The sequence below is a fragment of the Stegostoma tigrinum genome, chromosome 7 (assembly GCF_030684315.1).
Source record: "Stegostoma tigrinum isolate sSteTig4 chromosome 7, sSteTig4.hap1, whole genome shotgun sequence".
In the NCBI taxonomy this organism is placed as follows: domain Eukaryota; kingdom Metazoa; phylum Chordata; class Chondrichthyes; order Orectolobiformes; family Stegostomatidae; genus Stegostoma; species Stegostoma tigrinum.
The window spans coordinates 43,122,006-43,147,659 of NC_081360.1; the positions used below are offsets into that span (position 1 = coordinate 43,122,006).

At 42.3% G+C, this 25,654-nt stretch overlaps 1 protein-coding gene and 1 long non-coding RNA gene across 5 annotated transcripts in view; one reads left to right on the forward strand and one right to left on the reverse strand.

The window, feature by feature from the left end:
* ube2e3 (ubiquitin-conjugating enzyme E2E 3 (UBC4/5 homolog, yeast)) overlaps positions 1 to 1,853 on the reverse strand; it is a 130,715-nt gene extending 128,862 nt beyond the window's left edge. The window contains exons 1-2 of one of the 3 annotated variants that reach the window (XM_048534050.2): positions 1,396 to 1,853; positions 108 to 297 (exon numbers count right to left, since the gene is read on the reverse strand). In XM_048534050.2, coding sequence (XP_048390007.1) covers positions 108 to 297; positions 1,396 to 1,435 — 230 coding nt within the window. In that variant the 5' untranslated portion in view covers positions 1,436 to 1,853. Of the gene's footprint in view, positions 1 to 107; positions 298 to 379; positions 699 to 966; positions 1,292 to 1,395 lie in introns of those variants that run through there. The other 2 variants (XM_048534051.2, XM_048534052.2) reach the window with 2 other exon arrangements.
* Positions 381 to 25,654, forward strand: part of LOC125453909 (uncharacterized) — a 31,737-nt gene continuing 6,463 nt past the window's right edge. The window contains exons 1-3 of one of the 2 annotated variants that reach the window (XR_007247899.2): positions 381 to 2,296; positions 6,978 to 7,057; positions 14,171 to 14,323. This is a non-coding gene — a long non-coding RNA (uncharacterized LOC125453909). Of the gene's footprint in view, positions 2,297 to 6,977; positions 7,058 to 14,170; positions 14,324 to 25,654 lie in introns of those variants that run through there. The other variant, XR_007247900.2, reaches the window with a different exon arrangement.

Here is a 25,654-nt window from a genome sequence, read left to right on the forward strand (position 1 = left end):
GCAAATGAGAGGAGTGTTTATATTGACATATTTGATAAGGACTTAAAAGGAGTGTAACCGGGGTTGGCAAAATGCCGGTGCTCTAGTTCAGAAACTGGCATCTTTACCTTTTAGCACTGGTGGAGAGTTTGGCTGTGGTTTTGCTGGATACCTTGGGGTCTTTCTTTTTCGGTTGTTGCTGAGAGGATGGCTCTTTCCTCTCTTCTTGCGGGTTGTCACGCTGGTCGGCATCCGAGCTCCCACTGCTTGTGCTCGGACTCTCGTCGTCAGACCTCTGCCTGTCGCTGGACATCTTCCCTTAAGCGTCAAAAGTCACAAAATTACCACATTCACCAATGAGAAAGGAAAGCCGAAGTACTATTTAAAACTAACGACTCACATCGACACCAAGAAGCAATGCTCGTGGCCACAGAGCGGACAGGCAGCAGCTCTCCCCTCTCTCTTTCCCTCCCCCTTCAAAAATTTAAAAACACGCTTTGCATTAGATTTACATAAGGTAAACGGATATTAGGGGCATAAACTAGACATGTGGTGCTCAAATTGGAAAAAAAATCAAGTTGTCTTTGTGTTTGTGCGTGGAGGGGGTTGGCGAGGGAGGTCATGGGGTGTCTGCTGTAAAACGAGGTTTTGTTGTGTAAGGTGGCACAGCTCGGGATTTTAACATTGCACGATCTTGACGGTCATTTCAAGGAAGGATGGACTAGACTGAAGCCGGACATCGTCAAGTGTTAAGGAGGCCAGGATCGGACATCTGTAGCACGTTTGGGTGACTGCTTTTAAGTATAATTTCAAATCGTCCTTTTAAAAAGCGGGGCGCTCCAATCAGCGTGGCACAGTAACTGATGCGTAAACTCTGATCTCTCGCCAACCGCTGAACAATGAGGAGGAATTTGTCAAGTTTCCCGACCAAATTGTCTACCTTTTTCTTTTATTGTCAAAGAGGCTGACGGCCAACTTCCTTCTTACCTTAGGGTGATCCGAGCCCGAGGCCTGTGGCCGAAATGGACGGGGTGGGCAGCCGATGTTTAAGGCAAGAATTATTTTTTTCTCAACAAAAACAGCAAATTTTGTCCGGGGAGGGGGAGGGGAAGGGGGGCAAAGAATCCAAGGGGAGGGGGTGGGGAGGAAGGAAATTAAAAAGTGTCAGAAGCCCACGGTCTGAATCATTGAGTCGGAAAGCGAGCTGTAATTTCTCCTCAGACAGACACACGCTCACTCGGCTGTTTAATTCGCCTCCCGCCGCCAGCGCACGGATCGCGCCGAGTCAGCAGCAACAGCGGCGGCGGCGGCAGCAGCCCGGGCTGCGCATGCGTCTGTGTTGGGGGTTGGGGGGGTGGAACTGCTGGTTGCTGGGGACCGGCGCGTGCCCGACGCCAACGGATTCGCGTTCTTTACCTGCACTCGAAACGGCGGCCGCTTCCCCGGACCACATCATACCACATGCTGGTCAAAAACAATAAAGACAACGATTACCGCTCGGACTTCCAAGAACCACGTCCACTTGGAACTCGCATCTCGTTCTCTTTCACTCAAGAAGATCTGTTTTGGGAAGAAGGCACAGTTGGGGGCGCGGGTCCTGTTGATATGGGGAGGGCGGCAATCGGTTCTCAATCTATCTTGGAAACGGTGTACGTTTATTCGCGTTCACCGGGTCGATCGATCTTCTCAACACAAAGACTCAAAAGCGAGTCCGGCCTGAGTTAACTTCTTTTTTACGTCCCGCCGTGGCGATCCTTTGCGATTTGAGTCGACAACCGAAGAGGTGAGCGGATTTTCACGACCTGTTTAATCGCAGAGGTGTGCAGATGTGGCATGCGGTTCGCAGCCGATCATAATTTGTTTACATGTGGTCAGTGGCTTGACCCTGCGTTTCTGAAAGTGGATGTGTCGAAATCGTGGAGCTTGGCTTCAAATGGGTCCGTCAACAGTGCGAAACTTATTCTTAATCAAAGTTGCTGGGTTCTGGTATACACTCGGGTGAGGGAGCTCTTCATCTGTTGCACTGATGAAACTTTATGAAATTCTGAATTTCTCCAAGAGTATTATTGGCTTGTTGAAATAATGAATATTATTCCGCCTACTCCAATGCAGGAGAATATAAATATGTAAGGGGGGGAAAAGTATAAAACAATTTGGATTCTATAAGACCGAACCAAGTACTTCTCAAATATTGTAACGTTATGATGTAACGGAAAATATCCCCCAAACAACAAGAGGATAAATGAACATATGATCAATCCCTACACTGATAAGAGAGTTAACCATCAGCCGGAATATTACAAAAATATCTTGAAAGGTATGTCTTTGTCTTTTTGGTTTACTTACCCCATGTGTTGATGACTTACAACATAAACGGACGATCCCAGGCCCCTTGAAAGGAAGTTGCAATTCTGGTATAACCAAGTGTGAAGCTGGATAAACACTGCAGGCCAAGCAGCGTCTCAGGAGCACAAAAGCTGACGTTTCGGGCCTAGACCCTTCATCAGACAGGGTTAGGCTATATTGTTTTGTTTTGTTGTCTATGATTTCAGTATCAAAATCTGCTTACTGGCTGCCCTGGAACATATATAACCTCAATGCCCACTTGATAATGTTTGTTACACCTGTACAATTTAATAACTAATGACAGGAACCTTTACACGTGAACACCTGCTTTTCTGTCAATAATCATATACTTTATCTTTTCTATTAATAATGACCATCAGACTACTTTATCTGTGTCTTTCTCAGTTTGCCACTATAAAATAAATCTATCAGTAGTATATGTATTTGTTCTGAAGTTTATTCATATTATATAATCTCATTGTTAATGTGCAAGTCGATTTTTGGAATTCAAGTTCTGAACAGCACATATATAAAAATAATTCTGCCCATGAACTATCATATATATTTATGTCCATAGAATACATGTAACATTAGGCAACTTCCAGATGAGACCCTGATCAGAAATGTTTGAAAGAAAGTTATCAAATTTAATGGAGATCGCTTTTCACCAAAAGGTTCATCGTTTTCACAACCAAAAAAAGGTTGATTGTCAGGTAGAAAGTTTGACATTTCATGTTGGGACCCATCTTCAGAAATAGGGGAGGGGGAGGGGGAGGGGAAGGGGATTCTGAAATAAATAGGGAGACAGGGGAGGCAGATAGAAGATGGATAAAGGAGAAGATAGGGTGAGAGGAAGCAGACAGGTCAAAGAGGCGGGGTTAGAGCCAGTGAAGGTGAATGTAGGTGGGGAGTCAGGGAGGGGATAGGTCAGTCCAGGGAGGACGGACAGGTCAGGGGTGTGGGATGAGGTTAGTGGGTAGGGGATGGGGGTGGGACTTGAGGTGGAAGGAATGGTTAGGGGGTGGGGACTAGCTGGGCTGGTTTTGGCATGTGGTTGGGGGAGGGGAGATTTTGAAGCTTGTGAAGTCCACATTGATACCGTTGGGCTGCAAGGTTTCCAAGCGAAATAGGAGATGCTATTCCTGCATCTTTCTGGTGGCGTCATTGTGGCAATGCAGGAGGCCCAGGATGGACATGTCATCCAAGGAGTGTGGGGGGTGGTAATTGAAATGGTTCGCAAGTGGGAGGTGTAGTTGTTTGATGTGAACTGAGTGTAGGTGTTCCGCAAAGCGGTCCCCAAGCCTCCGTTTCGTCTCCCTTATGTAGAGGAGGCCACAACGGGAACAGTGGATGTCTTAACTTCACTAACCCTACCACCCCATCCTTAATTTTACCTGGACCATCTCTGACACCTCTCTCTCCTTTCTGGACCTCCGTCTCTCCATATCTGGCATCCACCTGGAAACCGATATCTATTTTAAGCCTACCAACTCCCACAACTACCGAGAATATTCCTCCTCTCACCCACCTTCCTGTAAAAAGCCATCCCCTATTCCCAATTCCTCCGCCTCTGCCACATCTGCTCCCGAGATGAGGCATACCGCTCCCGTATATCCCAGATGTCCTCTTTTTTCAAAAACCGCAACTTCCCCGCCACAGTGATCGAAAATGCCCTCAACCGTGTCTCCCGCATTTCCCGCAACTCATCCCTCACACACCGCAATAATAATCAAACCAAAATCGCTCTCATCCTCACGTACCACCCCACCAACCTCCAAATCCAACGCATCATCTTCCGACTGATAATGGGAACTGCAGATGCTGGAGAATCCAAGATAACAAAGTGTGGAGCTGGATGAACACAGCAGGCCAAGCAGCATCTCAGGAGCACAAAAGCTGACGTTTCGGATGAAGGGTCTAGGCCCGAAACGTCAGCTTTTGTACTCCTGAGATGCTGCTTGGCCTGCTGTGTTCATCCAGCTCCACACTTTGTTATCTTGCATCATCTTCCAACCTTTCCGCCATCCACAATCTGACCCCACTACCAAAGACATTTTTCCCTCCCCACCCTTGTGTGCTTTCCGGAGGGACCACTCTCTCCATGACTCCCTTGTCCGCTCCACACTCCCCTCCAACCACACCAACCCCGGCACTTTTGCCTACAAACGAAGCAAGTGCTGCACCTGTCCCTATATCTCACCCCGATCCCAGGCCATAGGAAGACGTTTCACATCCAACAGATGTTCACCTGCACATCTGTTAATGTGATATACTGTATCTGCTGTTCCCGTTGTGGCCGCCTCGACATAGGGGAAATGAAACGGAGGCTTGGGGACCGCTTCGAGGAACACCTATGCTCAGTTCGCAACAAACAACTACACCTCCCAGTCACGAACCATTTCAATTACACCCCCCCCCACCAACTACTTCGACGACATGTCCATCCTGGGCTTCCTGCATTGCCACAATGGCGCCATGTGAAAAATGCAGGAACAGCATCTCATATTTCGCTTGGGAACCCTGCAGCCCAAGGGTATCAATGTGGACTTCACAAGCTTCAAAATCTCCCGTCCCCCGACCACATGCCAAAACCAGCCCAACTAGTCCCCGCCTCCCTAACCATTCCTCCCATCTCAAGCCCCACCCACTAACCTCATCCCACCCCACTGACCTGCTCGTCCTCCCTGGACTGACCTATCCCCTCCCTGCCTCCCAACCCACATTCCCCTTCATTGGTTCTAACACCACCTCTTTGACCTACCTGTCTCCTCTCACCCTATCTTCTCCTTCATCCATTTTCTATCTGCCTCCCTCGTCTCCCTATTTATTTCAGAATCCCCTTCCCCTCCCCCATTTCTGAAGAAATGTCCTGCCCGAAACGTCAAGCTTTCCTGCTCCTCTGATGCTGCTTGGCCTGCTGTATTCATCCAGCTTCCCACCATGTTATCTCTTATTCTCCAGCATCGGCAGTTCCTACTATCTCTGATCGTCAGTAGGGCCTGGTCTTTGTTGCAATTTATTTCGGAGCAGAAAATAGCACTGGTAAACTCAGGTATAGTGTGACATTTTCTCTTCCCTTAATACTTGTATTAACGTGTTGCAGGAATTTGAGTTGCTCACGTCAGAAGCTAAAAAATGATTTTTTTGGTATGATAAATTTGGTCTTAAATATGAAATAACTCCACAGAGACCAGTATCCCATCACTAAGTCACCCTTTATTTACACTTGCATCGGACTTGATATTGGTCCAGATTCCTCAGAGTCAGCTCTCAGAATGAGCAGGATGTGTGACACTCTGATTTATACCTGTCAGCCAGGGCTCCCTGATTAGACCAGATTAATAGCCCCAATCAGGGAACTCATATTCTGTGACCTCCATCTGGCTGACCTTGTTACCGTCACTTCAACATGTATGATCCTGCCCAACTTAGGTAGTGACGTTTCCTTTGCTCAACTTCAAGTACAAGATAAATTCAAAACATTAGGTCAAAACTACTCTACCACACAAACAACAGTAGAATCAGGTTTATCAACTAGGTAATAACACTCTTTGGTTTGCACAAAATGTGATGGTCACTCAGTGCAAAGATTCATTATCAACTGAGTGCTGCAGACTGACAAATATGATTCAGGACTAGTTGCTGAGAAACACTTTAAAGCTTGCAACCCTGCAGTGGTGCAGTGAAGAAATGTGGCTGTTTTAAGGTTTTCAGCTCCAGTACACAGTGGGGTTGGAAACTGTCAAAGACACGTCTGGCTGTGTGCAGGGCACTGAATATACACATGAATACAAAGGGTACTGAAATGTATAGAGGCACCTTATTGGTGAAACTTGGAAAAAATTGAACTCCATTGCATTTTCTGTAATTTTCCATTTGAAATGTTTTGCCTTCAGGCTGTATGTTTGACATGGAATGTGTATTGTAAATATTAAAGGGACTACAGTTGTTATTGATGCACCTGCAAGTGCAACCTGATCTATGGACAAAAGTTACCTTCATTCTAAATTCAGTAATGCATTTGCAATTGTTTGCAATGTACTCATGTTCCTTCACAGTTGTAAGGTACATTTTTTAGGAAAGAAGTAGTGGAATCAAGTCCTAGGCAATCATATTTATGTATGGATGTTCTGAATCTGTAAGCTACTCAACAAAATACATATAGGTGAGAAAGCAATAGAAAATTACATTGTTGAAGAAGAGGAAGACTGAGCCAGTGGACCAGTGGACCCATTTCACAACTTATTTGTGGAGCAATAATTGCTAGAAGACATGGTCCAGCACATGATAACCCCATGCATTGAGAACAATTCTAAAAGGGAGTCTGGAAAATTATGGTCACACAAAGGAGGACGAACAGAAACCTGCACAAAAATGCTGCGCGTTCAGAAATGTTTAGTCCTTGACACCCAGGTTAAGGATTTGGACAAAAGCATAGGGGAGGGTAATTGTGAAAAACACCACATTATCACTATAATATAAAATTCAATGATAAACTGCAGATGCTGGAGATCTGAAACACAAAAGTAGTAATTTCTGAAGAAACTCAGCAATTCTGGCTGGATCTGTGGAGAAAGGAACAGAGTTCACATTCTGAGTCTAGTCACCCTTCTTCAGCACGTGGATTCAAAACCTTGTTTCTGTCTCCATAGATGGTGCCAGACCTGCTGAACCACATAACCATGGAATAAACAATGCAGACATTGGAACTGAATAATAAAGAATAATGAAGGTAGGAGTTTGATGCAAAGCAGATACTATTAGACACTGTTCACTTGCAAATACTGATCCATAAATAACAGTATGGCAAATAAAGAACTGATCACTCAAGGAATTAAAAACAAAAAAAACATGAGAAATTGGCAAGTGGAGCCATTATGGTTTCTATAATATCATGGGACAATTACATGTGTGGGGACAGAAACAAGGAAAGAAAATCTCAATCCTAAAAACGATCATTTAAATTTGGATTTAGGTTATATTGTCATATGTACTCAAGTACAGGGGTACAGTAAAAAGTGTACGATGTTGCCATTCCCAGTATCTTAGTAGAACGGTAACCAGGTACAAAATCTTAGGTGCAAAAACAGAAATAAGTTCAGCATTACATTTATTTTTCGTATAATTTCGGGAAATAAAGAAATAAAGTTAAAAGTTAAACATTACAGTCCTTTCATGGGCCTGCAGATGCTCCACGCATGGCTTTCCAACATGAGGGCTTGCTTGCTCTGGCACTGGGCACGCTTTCACCTGCACAGAGTCAGGTCCTGCCCACGCTCACCAGCTGCTGTGCCACCAACTGCTGCTTTAGCAGTTTCACTGCCAACTGCCACTTTGGTGTTTATTGCCTTCGGGGATCGCAGGCTTTACCACTGACCTCAGTCATGATCTCTAAGAGACAGGTAGAAGGTAGCCATGTTGAGGAGCTGATTGGCTGCTAAATGGAAAGTCTGTATGATCAGGCAGGAATAATGGATTGTCTTCAGATATTAAAGATTGGAAAGTGTGCTCAATAATCTTCTTGTGAAGAGGAGGAACAGACAGAGAGAGATTTCAGATTCCAGTGTTGGACGAAGCAACCTGCAAACTCTTCGCTGACAGATTCTGAAAATCACATGAAGGGAAGCAGACCACAGCAGGATTGTTTCAAGCAGTGTTTCTGAAATGCTTTTGCTTGAATAATCCTTTTTCAAATGGATAACTGCCCCAACACCCCCCCGCCAACCCCCCCAATCCACCATGTCAGTGTGGCATGGTGGCTCAGTGGTTAGCACTGATGCCTCACAGTGCTAGGGACCCAGGTTTGATTCCATCCTTGAGCAACTGTCTCTGTGGAGTTGAGACATTCTCCCCGTATCTGCGTGGGTTTCTTCCCACTGCCCAAAGATGTTAGGTGGATTGACCATGCTAAATGGCCTATAGTATCTGGGGATGTATAGGTAAGTGGGTTAGCCATGAGAAATGCAGGGTTACAGGAATAAGGTTGGGGTGTGGGTGTGGACTTGATGGGCCGAATAGCCTCTTTCCACACTGTAGGGATTTTATAATTTCAATGTTATTCATATTATGAGCATTATACAGATGTTCTGCATCTTCAATGTATTTTAACAATCGGTCTTTTAAGAAAGCAGATATTTACTTGCAGACAATGAGATGAATGGGCTTCCTTAATTTTTTTTAAATGCCCTCACTTGATGACCACTCTGTTTTAAAACCAATAGCTTAAGGGGCCAGTGAAATCACTCCCGTTTCTTGCCCACAAGCAATGCAGAAATACATATACTGCTACAGTGGGCAGTCCTATCATTACTTCTTCAACGACATGATCTCTCAAGCCCTGGAAAATATAGCCTACGGTCATTAAATTATTGTTAAAATCTGAGGCACGTAGTCTCATTTAAATATGAAAATCAGCGACCTCCTCTCAAGCGCATTTTTCATCCATGTGTTCCAGTTAAAGCAGAAATAGGTCAGTTCATGGAAGACTGGAGTGGGCAGTTCACATTTTAACAATTAAATGCTCCTACCTATGCTGTCATGTCAACTCTGAAACTTAAGATTATTCCTTTAGAATCATGGAATACCTACTGTGTGGAAGCAGGCCATTCAGCCTACTGAATCCATTGACGTACCGAAAAGCATTCCACCCAGATTCATCTCCTGACTCTACCCTGTAAACCTGCATTTTTCCCATGGCTAATCCACCTAACCTGAACATCCCTGGAAACTCTGGACAATTTAACATGGCCAATCCACCTATCCTGCTTACTTTTGGACTGTGGGAAGAATGCAGAACTCCTGGAGGAAACTCACACAAATTGGAGGAGAATGTGCAAACTCAACACAGTTGCCCAAGGGTAGAATCAAACGTTTGCGCAATGAGGCAGCAATGGTAACAACTGAGTCACTGTATTGCCTTACTGGCAGATTACTCACCTTGTCTTTCCATTATACAAGAACTTAAGAATCAATCATCTAAACTTGATATTTGTAACATTATATTTTGATGCTGCCTCTAATGGAAAATTATGGGAGTCATATCACCTACTCTGAATTCTGATGGACAAAAGAACCAAGGTGGTTTAGATTTTTATATTTACACGTAGGATGGTAGGTGTTACTATCTGGGCAGGCATTTATTACCCACCCTTGTTTCACTTGAGAAGATGCTGGTGAGCTGTTTTCTTGAACCACTGCAGTTCATTTTGTAAAGGTATGCCCACACTACCATAAGGAAGTGAGTTCCAGGATTTTGACGAGCGACATTGAAGAAATGGTGTTATGTTTCCAAGTCTGGATGTTTGAGATTGCTTGGAGGTGAACTTACAGATGGTGGTGTTCATATTTCTGTAGCTCTTGACCTTCGAGATGGTTGTGGTTGTGTGTGGGTATGGAAGGATCTGTCTAAGGAGCCTTGGTGAATTTCTGAGTGCATCTCGTAGCTGGTACGCACTGCTGCAAAGGATCATTGGTGCTGGAGGGACTGAATGTTTATAGATGTGATGCCAATTAAGCAGGCTGCTTTGTCCTAGATGGTATCAAGCTGCTTCAGTTTTGTTGGAGCTGCACTCACCCATGCAAGGAGTGAAATATTTCATACACTCCCAAGTTGTGCTTTGTACATGGTGGGCAAACTTTTGATAGGTTTTTGACAGGCTTTGAGAAGTCAGGAGACAAGTAATTTGCTGCAACAGGGTGAATGGTGGTCAATGTGCAATGGTTAGGTTCTCTCTAGCATTTGTGTGGCACAAATATGACTTGCCACTTTTCAGCTGAAGCCTGGATATTGTCATGGTCTTGCTGAATTTGAGAGTGGATTGCTTTAGTGTCTGAGGATTTACACGTAGAGTTATATAGAATGGAAACAGACCCATCAGAACAACCATGCCAACCATACAAGCTAAACCTGTCCCCTGCCTATATCCCTCCAAACATTTCTTATTCATGTACATATCTAAATATATTTTAAATGTTGAAACTGTACTGGCATCCACCACTTCCTCTGACGGTTCATTGCATCCACAAACCACTCTCTGGTAAAAAGATGCCACCCACGTCTTTTTTAAATATTTCTCTTCTTACTTTAAAAATAACCCCCTAGTTTTGAAATAGCACCTCCAAAGTAAAAAAAAGACACTTGTCATTCACCTTATCTATACTCCTCATTATTTTATAAACCTCTGTAAGGTCACCTCTTGACCTCCTACACTCCAGACAAATAAGTCCCAGCCTATCCGTCCCCTCCTTATAACTCAAACCTTCCATTCCCAGCAATGTCCTGGTAAATTTCTGTCAAATTGCCAGATCTTTCCCAAATTTCATTTATTTGGAAAAAATGGCAAGGCAGAGCAAGCCTGTCGAAAATGCCATATTCTCCACAATGCCATTCATAAACACTGACAGCATGCCTTCAAACCGACAATGACTGTAGGGTCTTTGAAGATTTGGGCCAGTTGAGAGTCAAGAGAACGGTACTGCCTGTTGTAATGACACCGTGGCAAGTTTATAACAGAGGGCTGATACAAGCCAAGTCAAATGATCATCTACTACCTGAAACTTGTCAATAAATTATTCCACTGCTGCATTGCTGACTTTTGAAGTTAGTGCCACAGAAAGCAAGGGCACAATGAAAAAAATTTCATGCAACACAACCTGCATTTTATTTTCAGTTCTCATCACTGTAGTGCTGAACATTGTGCAGTCGTCAGCAAACATTCCCACTTCTGATCTTATGATGGAGGAAAGGTCATTGATGAAGCAGCTGAAGATGTTTGGACATGTACACTAACTGAGGGATATCTCCTGAGTTGTCTTGGTACTGGGATAATTCACCATCAAACATTACAACGACCAACCTTCGTGCTAGATATAATCCCAGCCAGCAGAGATTTTTCCCGCTGATTCCCATTGTTTAGAGCTCCTTGATGCCATATTCAGTCAATGCAGCCTTGATGTTGAAGGCAGTCACTTTTATTTCACCTTTGGTGTTTAGTTCTTTCGTCCATGTTTGGACCATGATCTCACAAGGAATTAAGGGCTACGGGGAGAGTGCGGGTCAGTGGTGCTGAAATACCCATCAGCCATGATTAAATGGCGGAGTGGACTCGATGGGCCGAATGGCCTTACTTCCACTCCTATGTCTTATGGTCTTATAGAGTGTAATGAGGTCAGGAGCTATGGCCCTGGCGGAACACACACTGAGCCTCAGTAAGCAGGTTATTGTGAAGCAAATGCTGTTTGATAACTTGATGAATCTTCCATCGCTTTACTGATGATTGAGAACAGACTTGTGGGGGATACTTGGCCAGGTTGGAGCTGTCCTGCTTATCCTGTGGAGATCAGCTCAGGACAATTTTCTGAATGGTCAGTGAGATAGCGTTGAAACGGTACTGGAACTGTTGGAAAAGTATGCAGCAAGTTCTGGGGCACAAGGCTTCAGAACTATTGTCGGAATGTTGACAGGGCTTGCAGCTTTTACAATACCCAGTGCTTCCAACCATTTCTTGAGATCATGGAAAATGAATCAAATAAGATGAAGAATGACAATGAGACTCTGGTAACATTTAGAGGAGCCTAGTTGGATCATACACTCAGCACTTCTGGTTGAAGATTGTTGTGAATGCTTCATTGTTGTCTTTTATACTGATGTGCTGGACTCCCCTTGTGTTAGGTGACAGGACTCGCTCAATGCAGCTGATTGCACATAAGCAGTCCTTCAATACTGGGAATGCTGGCCTGAGAGAGGCCACAGTCCTTCTAGACCGTGGAAAAACAGAATTTGTGAATGCCTCAGCAACAGTTTGGAGGTCAGGTTCAGTGCCTGTACCTGCAAAAAATGTTTGCATACTGCAGCCTATTGACAGTTTGGGATAGTATTTCTGGACAGGAGGTGCAAGTTTAACAGTTTCCTGCCTGCCAGCTCAATACCATTGGGAAGCCTCAAAGATAGAACTGGATTATTGCAGCAAGGAAGATGGAGAAGAGCATTGGCGTGAATGTGCAGTCTTTCCTCACACCAAATTGGTCACATATTGTGTTTGTGGTGAATCAATTGTGAGTGTCACTGCAGCCATTTTGTTGGAGGGGAGGATGGTAATTTCTGAGGGCAACAGCATTGAGGACAATGCTCCATAGTCTTTCTTGGTTAACAGAATTGAAGGCCGTTGAGGTAAAGGAGGCTGCTACTGCACTCCGCCCTTGAATTTTGGTTACGTGAGAGTAATTTCCATAGTGCCTTTTGCTGTATAAGAAACGTACTGTGACTTCAAGAGGTGTTCTTCAGGTTCTGAGAGGAAGCAACTGAGAAGGAATTTTATAGTCACCTTCCATATTGCTGAAGCAGGTTTGCCCCTCTATAGTTTCACAAATCAGTTGGATCTTTCTTCACGCTGGTCACATTTATGGCATTAGAGATCACCTCGCATGCTTCTCCCACCAGTTGTAGTATATCAGGGCCAAGAATGCTTCCCCACTGAATTAGTGTACACTTAGCAGGATTCCATTTCACTGGCAACTTTATTCACTTTCAGCTGTGTTATACCCTTTTCAGACTCATATGTGGTGAGATGATGATGAGGAGCATTTTGTGGAATGTGGTCGTGGTCACTCAGGTCAACGACTGAGTCTTGATTGGCGAAATTCTTGAAGCATTCCTCCCAATCTGTCCTAACTTCCTTTCTGCCGTTGATGAGTGCCATTCCATTTTTGGCCCTCAGTAGGATAGGTGCTTGGATGTTTGGAGCACACATGATCTGGTTTGGGCTGAAGAATCCACACATGTCGTGACTGGCAACATGTTGCCACATTTCCTGTGCTCTGCCTATCTGTTCTTCGGCATACTGTTTTTTCTGTCGACTTTGACTTCATTTGTCTGGTTCTGGGTTAGGGTGAAGCGTAAGGTTATGAGACACCCACTCATCACGTGCTGGGGGTCAAAGGAGATCACCGAGACAGTAAACCAATTTTTTCTAATGGCAACCCCAACCCCATCTTGGAAGTTTTCTTCCTCAGACTTACACTTCCAGAAGGTGTAATGACCATTTTGTTTTTGAGGCTGACTTTCTCCTGCCCACCATATTTCATTCGGAACAATACCAGCATTGTCATAATGCCAGATTTTCTAGACTCTGATAGCAGTGTGGCATTCAAATTTGTTGTTGCAAGAGATGTGCAGTCAGAGACCTGATGTTTCAGGCCCAAACTTCATTTTTGTGGGTTGGCAGATGCCTGCCTGTGGGATCTTTTATTGTAGGATAGCACTGAATAAATGCAGACTACCACATAGTTCTGGTGGATCAAGGTCTTCGGCTAACTACAGAGATAACCAAAATATTTGAAAACCGTGCTCTGGTGCAAGGAAAGTCATTTGAAAGTCAGTCATCTTTTAAAAATAATACTAGTTTCCTATTGAGGTTGAAACACTTATGCTATATTTTCCTTTAAGATTATTTGTCCAAATTGCTCTTGAAGTCCAATAACCTTCCTTGATAAACTGACCCATGATACTTAAATTGGAATGAAAGAATAGATTTTACTTACTTGCTGAATTTGCCAGTTACAACTTGTTCTTGTGCAAGCACCACCCTCTCGTTCCAGGATCTTGTTATAATGCAGATTGCTGGCTGATGCTGTCCGTTCCTGAATATTCATTTCTTGCACCCTTTGGTGCCTTTCCCCATGGACGATATTTATACACATGCTTTTCAGTCCAAATCAGTTGTGCTACAACTCAAAACTCAGTCTGAAAAACATGTCCAGGGTACTAATTTGGTAACCTGACAAGAATTTTTATTAATCACACTAATTTAACTGTTTAGAAAATTAAAATTTTATGGTTTGATTACAGTGCACTGTGCTTCTGTATCCATGGATTCCAACGCGAAGCAGTGAAACAAAAATGAGGTTTGAATCGCCGAACTCTTCAAAGGTCATACAAGTTGTCTCTGCCGAGACTGAGATAGTCAAGTTGTGATTGTTGAAGATAGCAATTTTCAGGAATAATGTAATGTCTTATTTAATACTTGACTATATATTCCTATTATGTACAAAAGAATGAACAATTGATAAAATTCTGATGTGAATTGTCTACCTAAAATTTTTTGTTTTCCTTGTTCGGTTTTGAAGCCAATTGAATGCTCAGACACTTCATCATTTCATTAATTATTTTCAAATTATGTAGCCAACAGGACTACTCACACAATTTGTAAAAATGCTCTGGAGAGTCATTCCACCAGCTCTCACTGAGACATTGACTTAGTTACGCCACAAGAAATTGGAACAGGAGTGGGCTGTTCAGCTCCTCAAGCTGCTGCACTACTCAATAGGATAATGCTGATTGGACATTCTTCTTGTCCACTTGCCTGCCCTTTCCCTTTAACCTTTGTTTCCCCACCTGATCAAGAATCTGTCTGAGCCTCAAATACATGCAAGGACTCTTCCCCCATGGCACTCTGTGGAAAGGAGTTCCAAAGATTCACAATGCTCTGAGAGAAGAAATTCCATCTTATCTCAGAATTAAATTGTTGCCCTTAATTCTGAGACTCTACCTCTGGTCCTAGACTGTCCAATGAGGAGAAACAACCTCTCAGCATTTACCCCCTCAAGCCCCTTGAGCAGTCTGTATGTTTCAATGAGATCACATTCTCATTCTTTTAAATTCCAGTGAGTAGAATCCCAACCTGTTTAACCTTTGCTCCAAAGGTAATCCCTCCATACTGGGAATCATCCTCGTATCTCTTCCCTGAGCTGCCTGTGATGAAGTGATATATTTTCTTAAATAAGAGGATCAAGACTGTTCATAGTATCCAGTTGTGACCTCAACAGCACCTTTTACTGTTACTGTGGGACTTCCTTACTCTTATACTTGAACCTCATTGAAATAAGGGCCAATATATCATGAGCTATTCTGATTACCTGCTGTACTTGTGTGCAAGCTTTCTGCAGTTTTTCTCTATTTAACTGCTATAACCATACTTTGAAGTCCAATGCAGATTTTTTCAGAAATTAATCGTTGGTAACTTAATTTCCCAGTTACAGGTTGCACTGCAAATGTCAACATTTTTACTAAGGATGAGCTTTCCATGTAGCCCGGTTACTGTAGGTTCACTGGAAGGGAAATTTCAGTAGCTCACTTCAAGGTACGGCCAAGTTACAAGGAAACATAAGGTGCAGCCTCAAGCTTTCACTGTAGCAACTTGTTTTAAAATCTACCCTGACCTTGTAACTTTCCATTTCTGTGACCTCTTCTCTAACCACTGTCAAATCCCTTCACTCGTCCATCATTCCACGATTGGAAGTCATGTCTCCAGCTTCTGACGCGCCAAGGTCTTTAATTCCCTCATCAACCTTTTTTAACCTGAATAGCTCTCCTCCTTGAAGTTGCTCCTCAGAGCTTACCTTTTAAACTTATTTTAGTTTGTGCTCTGGTTCAATATTAGGATTTATGAAGCATCTTTGAGTACCTAGCACTATGCAAACACAAATTGTTGCTGTTGTGTTCCCTGTAACATGATAAAAATAAAGAAAATAAAAAATAGTCACCTGTGGGAATAATAGATAGCGAAGGGATATATAATAAAATGCATAGTCTGTGTAACAATTCTAACATGCAAGTCAGGTGTAATGTGTTCTTTTCTGGCCATCATGTTTACAGAAGGACGTTAAAGTAAAGAGAGTGCAAAGAAGGTTTATCAAATGATATCAGGAATGAAGGATTTGAGATACAAGGAAAGATTAGAGAAATTGGGATCATTCTTGTTGGAGCACAGAAGATTAAGAGGTGACATTCTTGCAATGTTCAAAATTATGACCAATTTTGACAGGGTATTGAAGGATAATCTGTTTCCATTCGTTGATCTGGAACTCGGGTTCACAATTTCAAGTATGTCAGCAAGAGTCCTAAGAGTCAGATGAGGAATAAAATTCCTTACTCAGAGAGTTATTAGGATTTTGAATGCACTGCCTGGGAGAATAGCGGAGGCAGTTTCCATACAAGGTTACAAAAGAGAACTGGATTTATATTTGAAAGTTATGAATTCAGAGTACAATGGAGATAGGGCTGGGACGAGGTGAGTGGCTCTTTAGGGAGCCACTACAGACACAATGGATTGAATTGCCTATTTCTATACTGTAAAGTACAATGATTTTAGTCAATCTCCTGTCATACTGCACGCACTGTCAAAATATAATTTGCCTTGGCTATCTCTGTGACATTGTTTCTCTTACTTCTATCTACATTTTTCTTCTCTGCTGCTTATCTTTGTTGAACTCCCATTTTTCCCATTCGGGGGTGAGGGATGATGTTGCATATTGTAGCAGGAAACCATTGGCTACAGATTACATTGGGGTAGAGTGATTTGCAGAGAACGTTTAGCTCCTTATCATTCCCTCCCACAATCATTTGCCCTTCTCCACCCCTTTATCTGATCAAGTCCCTCACTTCCTCCATGCCCCATGTGATTAACCATTCTTCTGTGCCTCACTTCCATTGTGATATCTTTTCTTTCCCTTTTGAATTGCTCCTTCAAACCCTCCATCATCTGAAAAATTCCTTTGCTATCAATATGCTGATTCAAAGATGCCAATCCACTCCCACACAATCCCCTGCGAAAGACAAGTCAAAGGCATGTCTCTCCCTTGTTTTTCCCTCATGCCTTTTTATCCTATTTTCTCTTCTAATCAGATCTCTCAAAGAGATACTTCCTTTCAAATTCAAAATGGGAAGAAATATGGAGTAAAGGTCCAGATTTGTCATAGATTGAGAGAGAAAGTGATGACGAAAAAGAGTACTGGCAAATTGAGAATGAATATGGGATGGCAGTTGACATGAAATGTAGCCCAAAGAAAAGGTTACTGGAAAGATTGACCCTGCTTTGAGTAGATAAGTCACGTGGTCTGAATGATTTGCATTTCACATTACTGAGTTGTCAGCTGGAGATAGCTGAAAATCATGCCATAATTGTCCAATCTTGCCCATTAGATGTAGGAAAAGAAATATGTCATTCAGCCCATCAAGTCTGCTGTGCCGTTCCATCATGGCTGATTGGTATGTTTCTCAATTCCATTCTCCCGCTTTCTGCCTGTAACCCTTGATCCCCTTTCTAATCCAGAACTTATCTATCTCAGTCTTAAATACACTCAATGACTTGCCCTCCAAAGCCTTCTGCGGCAATGAGTTCAACACAGTAACCACCCTCTGGCTGAAGAAATTTCTCCTCACTTAGGTGCTAAAGGGTCGACCCTTTAGTTTCAGGCTGCGCCTGTGGGTCCTTGTCTCTCCTACGAGAGGAAACTACTCCACACTATCTGGGTTTGTCAGTATTCTTAAGCTTCAATGAGATCCCCCTTCATCTTCATAACCTCCATTGTGTGCTGACCGAGAGTCCTCAACTACTCCTCATATGAGAAGCCCTTCGCTTCTGGGATCATTCTTATAAACCTCCTCTGGATCCACTCCAATGTCAGGACATCCTTCCTCAGATATAGGGCCAAAATTGCTCACAATATTCCAAATGTTGTCTCACCATATCCTTTCACAGCCTCAGCAGTATATAACTGCTCTTGTGTTAATGACCTCCTAAAATGACTGCAAACATTGTACTTGTCAACTGAACCTGCATCTTAACTTCTAAGAGAATCCTGAACTACGATTACCAAGTCCCTTTGTGCTTCAGATTTCTGAAGTGTTTCCTCAGTCAGAAAATATTCAATGCATCTTCTTTCAACCACAGTGCATAACTTCACACTTCTCATATTGTATTCCATCTTGCCCAGATACAGAGCAGGTCAGAGAATTGGGAAGTGGAAAATGTTACACTCTTGTTCAAGACAAGTGCGTGGAACATTCCCAATAATTACAGACTGATCAGTTGAGCATCCATGATGACCGAAGGTTAAGCAATGATAATCAAGAAAACATTTAACAGGCAGTTGGAGAGGTTGAAGTTAATCAGGGAGACCCAGACTGATTTGAAAAAGAAGATTGTGCTTGACAAATCTTGATTGGTATTTGATAGTAGTGACAGAGAAGGTTGATGACGGGACTGCAGTTGATACTTCCTGCAGGGATTTGAAGAAAACGTTTGACAAATTACCACAAAAATAGACTGGTTAACAAACTGTACATTCATGGAACAGGAAGGTCATTGTTAGTTTTGATTAAGAATTGGTTTAAGGACTAAGAAGAATGTATTGTGGTACATTCCTCTTTTTCAGACTGTATGTTTGAAGACAGTGCACTCCGAGTTTTGATTTTTTTGGAATGACCTGAGTTGTGGAATGGAGTAAAATTGCAAAGGTTCCTGATGATGCCATAATTGGAGGTCTGCCAAACAATGAGAATGATGCCAATCACTTACAACTAGAGGCAGCACAGTGGCTCAGTTATTAGCAGTGCTGCCTCACAGCACCAGGGACCCGGGTTCAATTCCACTCTCGGGCAACTCTCTGTTTGGAGTTTACACGTTCTCCCGTGTCTGCGTGGGTTTCTTCCGGGTGCTGCGGTTTCCTCCCACAGTCCAAAGATGTGCAGGCTAAATTGCCCACAGTGTTCAGGGATGTAGATTAAGTGGGCTCTAGAGGGACAGGTCGAGGTGGGATGCTCTGAAAGTTGGTGCGGACTTGTTGGACTGAAGAGCCAGTTTCCACAAAGTAGGGAGTCTAGGTCCAAGTCTAAGTCACAAATAGTCAAACAAATAGGTACATAGGTGGCTGATTGAATCTAAATTTTGCATCTTGGCAAAAGGAATAGGCAGACACGGTGTATGCCTGAATGATATAGTTCTAAACAGGAGAAGGAGACAGAAACTCAGTGAGTCACAGTGAAAGTACAACTGCTTTTGTGAGACACAAGCAGAGGAAAAATATACCTCCTGCTATGAAGATGCAGGATGCTTGTAAGCATTTGTTTTTTGATTCAAAAGGAAGGGAACAGGAATCTTCAAAAGTCCCATTTTTTAAGGTTCAAGAGTCACGAGAGTAGTCCCACTGTTACAAATAAGATCTGAAGACTCAGGCTGAGTGGAGTGACTCAAAAACCACCGCAAGTTTGCAAGCTTGCATGGCAGGAGAAGATCAGACTACCAGAGAGCTGGAAGAAAGATTGGGCTTAATCTTTTTCTGCTGTACATCTGTCAGAAATGTGGTGTACAGTGAAATGGGGGTTGTATCTCAATTCCATTTGTTAGTTCACATGAAAGAATCTTCTCCTTAGTTTGGTGTATTAGTTGCTGTGTAATGTTTGTCGTTGTTGGTTTTAATTTCACTTGTTGCAGTAAAAGTCTTAAATTACTTTACTATTTAAAACATTCCGTCTCTACTTCCAATGTAAAATGCACTGACTGGATGAAAATAATGCCAGATTAGTAAACCAGACATTTGAGTTCATATGCCACCAATGTCACTCGAAATTGAATTCAACAGATCTGTGGAAAAGAAAGTCATAATGACATTTTTTTTAAACTATCCAGCCTTTGGCAGTCTATTTACCACAATTCTTGTACAGTTGTCAGGTTAGACAACTACTCATGTGCTATTTGATGTCCCGATCAAAAATGAAATCCTTTTCCACCCTGGTCAATCCCACCATCCTCTGGTATGGACTGCATTCCTTGAAATTCATGGAGTGCAAACGTGAGTGTCATCGCCTGTAACTGATTTGTCATCCAGTTTCAAATCTGGCTGGATCACATCAAGTGATAATTTCCAACTCTGCCATAGTGAATTTAGAGTGGTTTAAGAAAAAGCCTGGCTTCTTTCAAGTTGGGAGGATCCAGTGATAGTAATTGGGGGTGTTGGGTTTTAGCGTTATCCAGGAGTAAGAACAGGACCCAGACTTTTCTCATGATGCAGGTCCTTTCCATTATTGCAAAAGTGTTGGAAAACATCCTATTTCTGTGGTGTATGAAGACAATAACAGTTAAGAGCAAGCCAATTTGTAATGCATTTCTTTTCAATGGCCAGGGTACTCCTTCAGAGAACTGATGTACCCCTGTGAATACCGTCCAAAGACTTCATGGGGGATTAGGGGGTTATGGAATCCTCTGAGGGCATCAGATGCCCTATTGTTAATTGTGGAGAAAACTGTGCGGAAAGATGCATAAACCCCTTGGAACTGTCCATCCTGTCAGGTCTTGTCTTTTGTACACGAGGATACTTAAACATTATAGTCTGCAGTGTAGAACTCAGTCCTGCCTGATTTGGGTAGTGCACTGAAAATGAAGCCTTGCGGATCCGGGTACAAGGTTAAGATGATCTGTTAGCTGCCTCTGCTGCATATCTGTTTTCAGCTCATGTTTTCAGCAGTGTTTTTTTTAAAACTGCTTGAATTCAGGTTCTTTGAGATTCACCAATGTTTCTCTTCCTATTGAACTCCTGACCACCCACCTTGTAAACATAGACATGCCATTCCCAGCTCCTGTAATCTTATCCGACCAGGTAAACCTCGTCATTATCTGATTTCCTGCAATTCTGATTACTTGTGCATTCATATTCCTTTTGCCCCAGCATTGACTGCATTACCTTCATCCTTTCATACACTACAGTTAGGAATTTCATTTCCTCCTCAAACCTCTAAATCACTATCTCCCTTTTTTAAAGACCAAAGCTTTTGGTCACCACTTTGAATAGTTTCTTCTTTGACCTGACATTAAATTTTGTGTTATTGTAGTGTTTATTCTTGAAATCTGGCTTAAAATATTGCTTTGTCTGTGTTGGCCATATCTTCAGATTGATTTTTTTCAAAAACTGACAGATTGCGCAGTCTAAAGGTGATAAGCCATGTAAAAACATTTGTAACATCCCAAATAGGGAATGGTTAATTTAAACGTGATATGTAGTTATGGGTTTATTACTGAAAAACCATGTTGCACAGCCAAGAACTGTAACAGGACTGATACATTCTTCTATGCTTTACAAAGGAGTTAAATGGGGAAATACAGCCTAGTCATGCCTTTCTAAGAATTCTAGAATAAAAGATACCTTCCAGTAACTGAAACAGATAGCAGAGACAAATTGTCAACAATTCAAGTGAAGTGTTTATTAAATTAATAAGAATAAGTTTTAAGTTGTGTTTGAAAAGCTAATACTTGCCTGAAATACACGTTTAAAAACAATTTCATATTGTACCTTTTTATCAAGCCTCAATGCCATTGCAATTATTGAACTCAAAATAATTAAAATATGTCTTACCAAATTGATTTATTGTCACATGTACTGAAATAGAGTGAAAAGTTTTGTTTACAAGTGGCACAGACAGATCATAGGAAGCAAAGGATGTACAGATGAAAAACATTTAAACAGGCATACAAGTAACATTGCACAGGGTGTGCACGAGGTGAGATCAATGTTAGCAAGATCAGTGTTATTTAGCATCATTACTAGCAAGCAAGTTACCTGACTTTCTACAAGTTTCCAACAATATTTTTATATTGGATGCATTGTGTCTACCTATTGTTTTTGCTATGGAGTGATGGCTTATATCAAGAAAATCACTGTTATTAATCTCTTTCATGAATGCAACTCCAAACAAAAACCTCTATATCTGATTTCATTTTGACTTAGCTTTGGAGTCAGCTTCATTTTTGCAATGCAGCAATATGATATTGATAGTGAACTTCTGGTGTACCTGTGCGCATTTGAACTGGCACAATGTTTGTTTTGTTCACTACACGGGAAGTGTTGTGCACATAACTAAAATCAATTATTTTTCTTGAGAGGAAAATGTGATAAAACGTTGACTCACCTTGACTCTGGATACTACTGGCCTGGAAAATATGTATGCAAAAGCTTAAACAGATTTATCTGAATTTCCCTTTTATGGTTGCGACAGTGGTGTTACCCTCTTGTAAAGTTCAAGACCTTACCAAATTTTACCAACTCTCTGGAAACATCCTGGAAGCTGGGCTAATTTTGGGTGACATAGAGTCACAGAGCCATAGAAATACACAGCACACAAATAGACCCTTTGGTCCAACTCGTCCGTGCTAACCAGATACCCTAAATAAATCTAGTCCTATTTGCCAGTGTTTGGCCCATATCCCTGTAAACTATTCCTACTCATATACCCACCCAGATGCATTTTAAATGTTGTAATTGTACCAGCCTCCATCACTATTCTGGCACCACCCTCTGCATGAAAAAGTTGCCACTTAGGTCTCTTTCAAATCTTTGCCCCCTCACCTTAAAACATGCACTCTAGTTTTGGACTCCCCAACCCCGGAATAAGACCTTGTCTATTTACCCTATCCATGTCCCGCATGATTTTGCAAAACTCCATAAGGTCACTCCACAGCCTCCAATGCTCCGTGGAAAATAGCCCCAATCTATTCAGCCTCTCCCTTTCGCTCAAACCCTCCAACCCTGGCAAGATCCTTGTGAATCTTTTCTGAACCCTTTCAAGTTTCACAACATCCTGAAAACCAGAATTGCACACAATATTCTAAAAGTGGAGTAACCAATGTCTTGCCCAACCACAACATGAATTCCCAACTCCTGTCCTTAATGCACTGAGCAATAAAGGCAAGCATACCAAATACCTTTGTCACTATTCTCAGTACTTGTGACTCCACTTTGAAGGAACTGTGAACCTGTCTTCTAAGGTCTCTTTGTTCAGCAGCACTCGCCAGGATTACCACTAAGTATGTAAACCCTGCCCTGATTTGCCTGTCCAAAATGAAGCACCTCACATTTATCCAAATTAAACTCCATCTGCCACTCCTTGACCCATTGGCCCAGCTAATGAAGATCCTGTTGCACTCTGAGGTAACCTTCTTCGCTGTCCAGTACATCTCTAATTTTGGTGTTAATCGCAAACTTACTAACCATACCTCCTATGTTCACATACAAATAATCTATATAAACAAGGAAAAGCAGTGGACCCAGCACTGATCCTTGTGGCACACCACCGGCCACAGGCCTTGAGTCTGAAGTGCAACCCTCTCCCATTGCCTTCTGTCTTCTACCTTTGAGCCAGTTCTGTATCCAAGTAGCTAGTTCTCCCTTTGTTCCATGTGATCTAATCTTGCTAATCAGTCTACCGTGAGGAACCTTGTTGAATGCCTTACTGAAGTCCATATAGATCATGCCCACTGCTCTGCCCTCAACATGCCCATCATCTTCCCATTACCATCTCATTTTGGCCCAGCTGAGAAAGCTTGCAGACAACCTGCCCTTTCAAAACCCAATTTACACAATTAAGGCTCTCTTCTTACCTCCACTTTACCATCCATTAATTGAATTGAATTGAATTAGCTTTATTGTCAGTTGTACTCAAATGAGTACAATGAAAAGATTGTAACTTTCCACCTACAGCGCTATCTTAAGTACAAAGATACCTAAGGATATGTACAGAATGGAGAAATGAAGAAAAAAAATGACTTTACCGCGATACACAGTATAACCATAGATCAGAAAAACAAGAAGCAATGTTAAAATGACAAACACAGTCTGCCTCCAAAAGCTCTGCATAGGGGACTTCTTGTTGTTGGAAAACACATGTTAAGCCCCTCAATTGCACCCTCAGCCTGCAGGTACACCTTCTGTTGCTCGTATTAGGCTGATCAAGCATCTGGCCCTCTGAACCGACTGCCAACCTTAGCATGGATTATGTTGGCAGAAGTAACAATTTGGCAAAAACATTGCAAGAAAACCTTAAAATTCTTCCAGTCATATGCAACAAATAGAAATCATGCTCCATTACTTAACGATGAACTGTAAAGCAGGCAAAACCATTTACACTGTAAACTCTTCATGCCTCTAACGGTTTACACTAGCTGGTGCAATATCCAACAGCTGCTAATTTCTGGCTACCTCTGTGTAAACTGAAAATCTTATCTAGGTCAGGCTTTCAATAAACCCGTAACACTGTCAATTACCTTATTAAGAGGAGTGGCAGGACTCATTCCCTCAACTTACTGTCATGAATATAGCCAAGGGCAGAAGCAGACATTCCAGCTGCCTGAATCAGTGGCCATTTTTTCAGGCCAATCTCCATTTTGTCCTGATTGGGCTCATGAACATCTGGCCTCATGTGCAAATTGCAGCATTGTAAATACAACAACATTTGTCGCCTTTGCATTGAATACTAATCTAAATCCTGGAGAAACCATTTAATTAAAGTGAAATTAACCTGATATAACCTGGATCTTCCCCTGTGGGTGGCAAGGTAGCTCAGTGGTTAGCACTGCTGCCTCAGCGCCAGGGACCCGGGTTCGATTCCACCCTCGGGTGACTGTCTGTGTGGAGTTTGCACATTCTCCCCCTGTCTGAGTGGGTTTCTTCTGGGTGCACTGGTTTCCTCCCACAGTCTAAGAATGTGCAGGCTAGGTGGATTGGCTATGCGAAAGTGCCCATTGTGTTCAGGGATGAGTAGATCAGGTGGCTAATACGGGGATGGGTCTGGCTGGTCTTTGAGGGTCGGTGTGGACTTGCTGGGCCAAAGGGCCTGTTTCCACAGTGTTGGGTTTTTCTCTAATTCTCTTTCGGAACAGTCTTCTTGTGTTAGTGGGATGTACACAAAATTCAGACAAAAGTTAAGGTAACGTAGATTTGAGGAGGGTCTTTGTGCAAGCATCTTTGTCAGGAGGGTGAATTTAGGTATTTTTAAAAAACGTTTTTCACAGAAACCTAATTTTCCTGATTCACTTTCTATTGGGCCAACATTCACACTGTTGATTCTTCTCTTTTAAAAATATTTGTAGAAACACCTACTATCTGTAAACAGAATTAAATGTGAAACTGAAACAGAAGTACACCATGCAGCCACTCAAGGCTACTCAGCTTTTTAATAAGATTATGGTGGAACTGTTTGTATTTCAAGTTAAACATTCGATTGACCCTGAAACCCCTTGATTTCCCGACCTACCAAGAATCTGTCCAAACTCTCTTAAAATTATTGAATCTTTTTATCTATTTGGTTCAAATGCTGTTATACTCTAATTTTTCCTTTGATTAATTATTTTTTGTCAATCTTTTCTTTATATATTCTGTTCATTCTCCTGACATGCCACCTATCTTTGCATAATTGTATTTTTCTTGCAGTTTGATACTAGCTTTATCATTTCAGAGTTCACCACAGATCCCTTGGAATTTTTCTTCATTTTTGGAATGAATCTGTTCTACATATTCTGAACTATCCCCTTAAATGTTTGCCACAACCAATCTGTTGTCCTATCCTTTACCATCTCAGATGTAGAGGCCATACTCTCCTGTCCCTGAACACTGACCACAAGAGATGACCCAATCTGAATAAGTGTGACTATCTCCTGCGCAAATAATCCAGGCTTCATTCCACTTACTGTTTTTCAATCTCCAACTTGCAAAATCTGAGTCACAG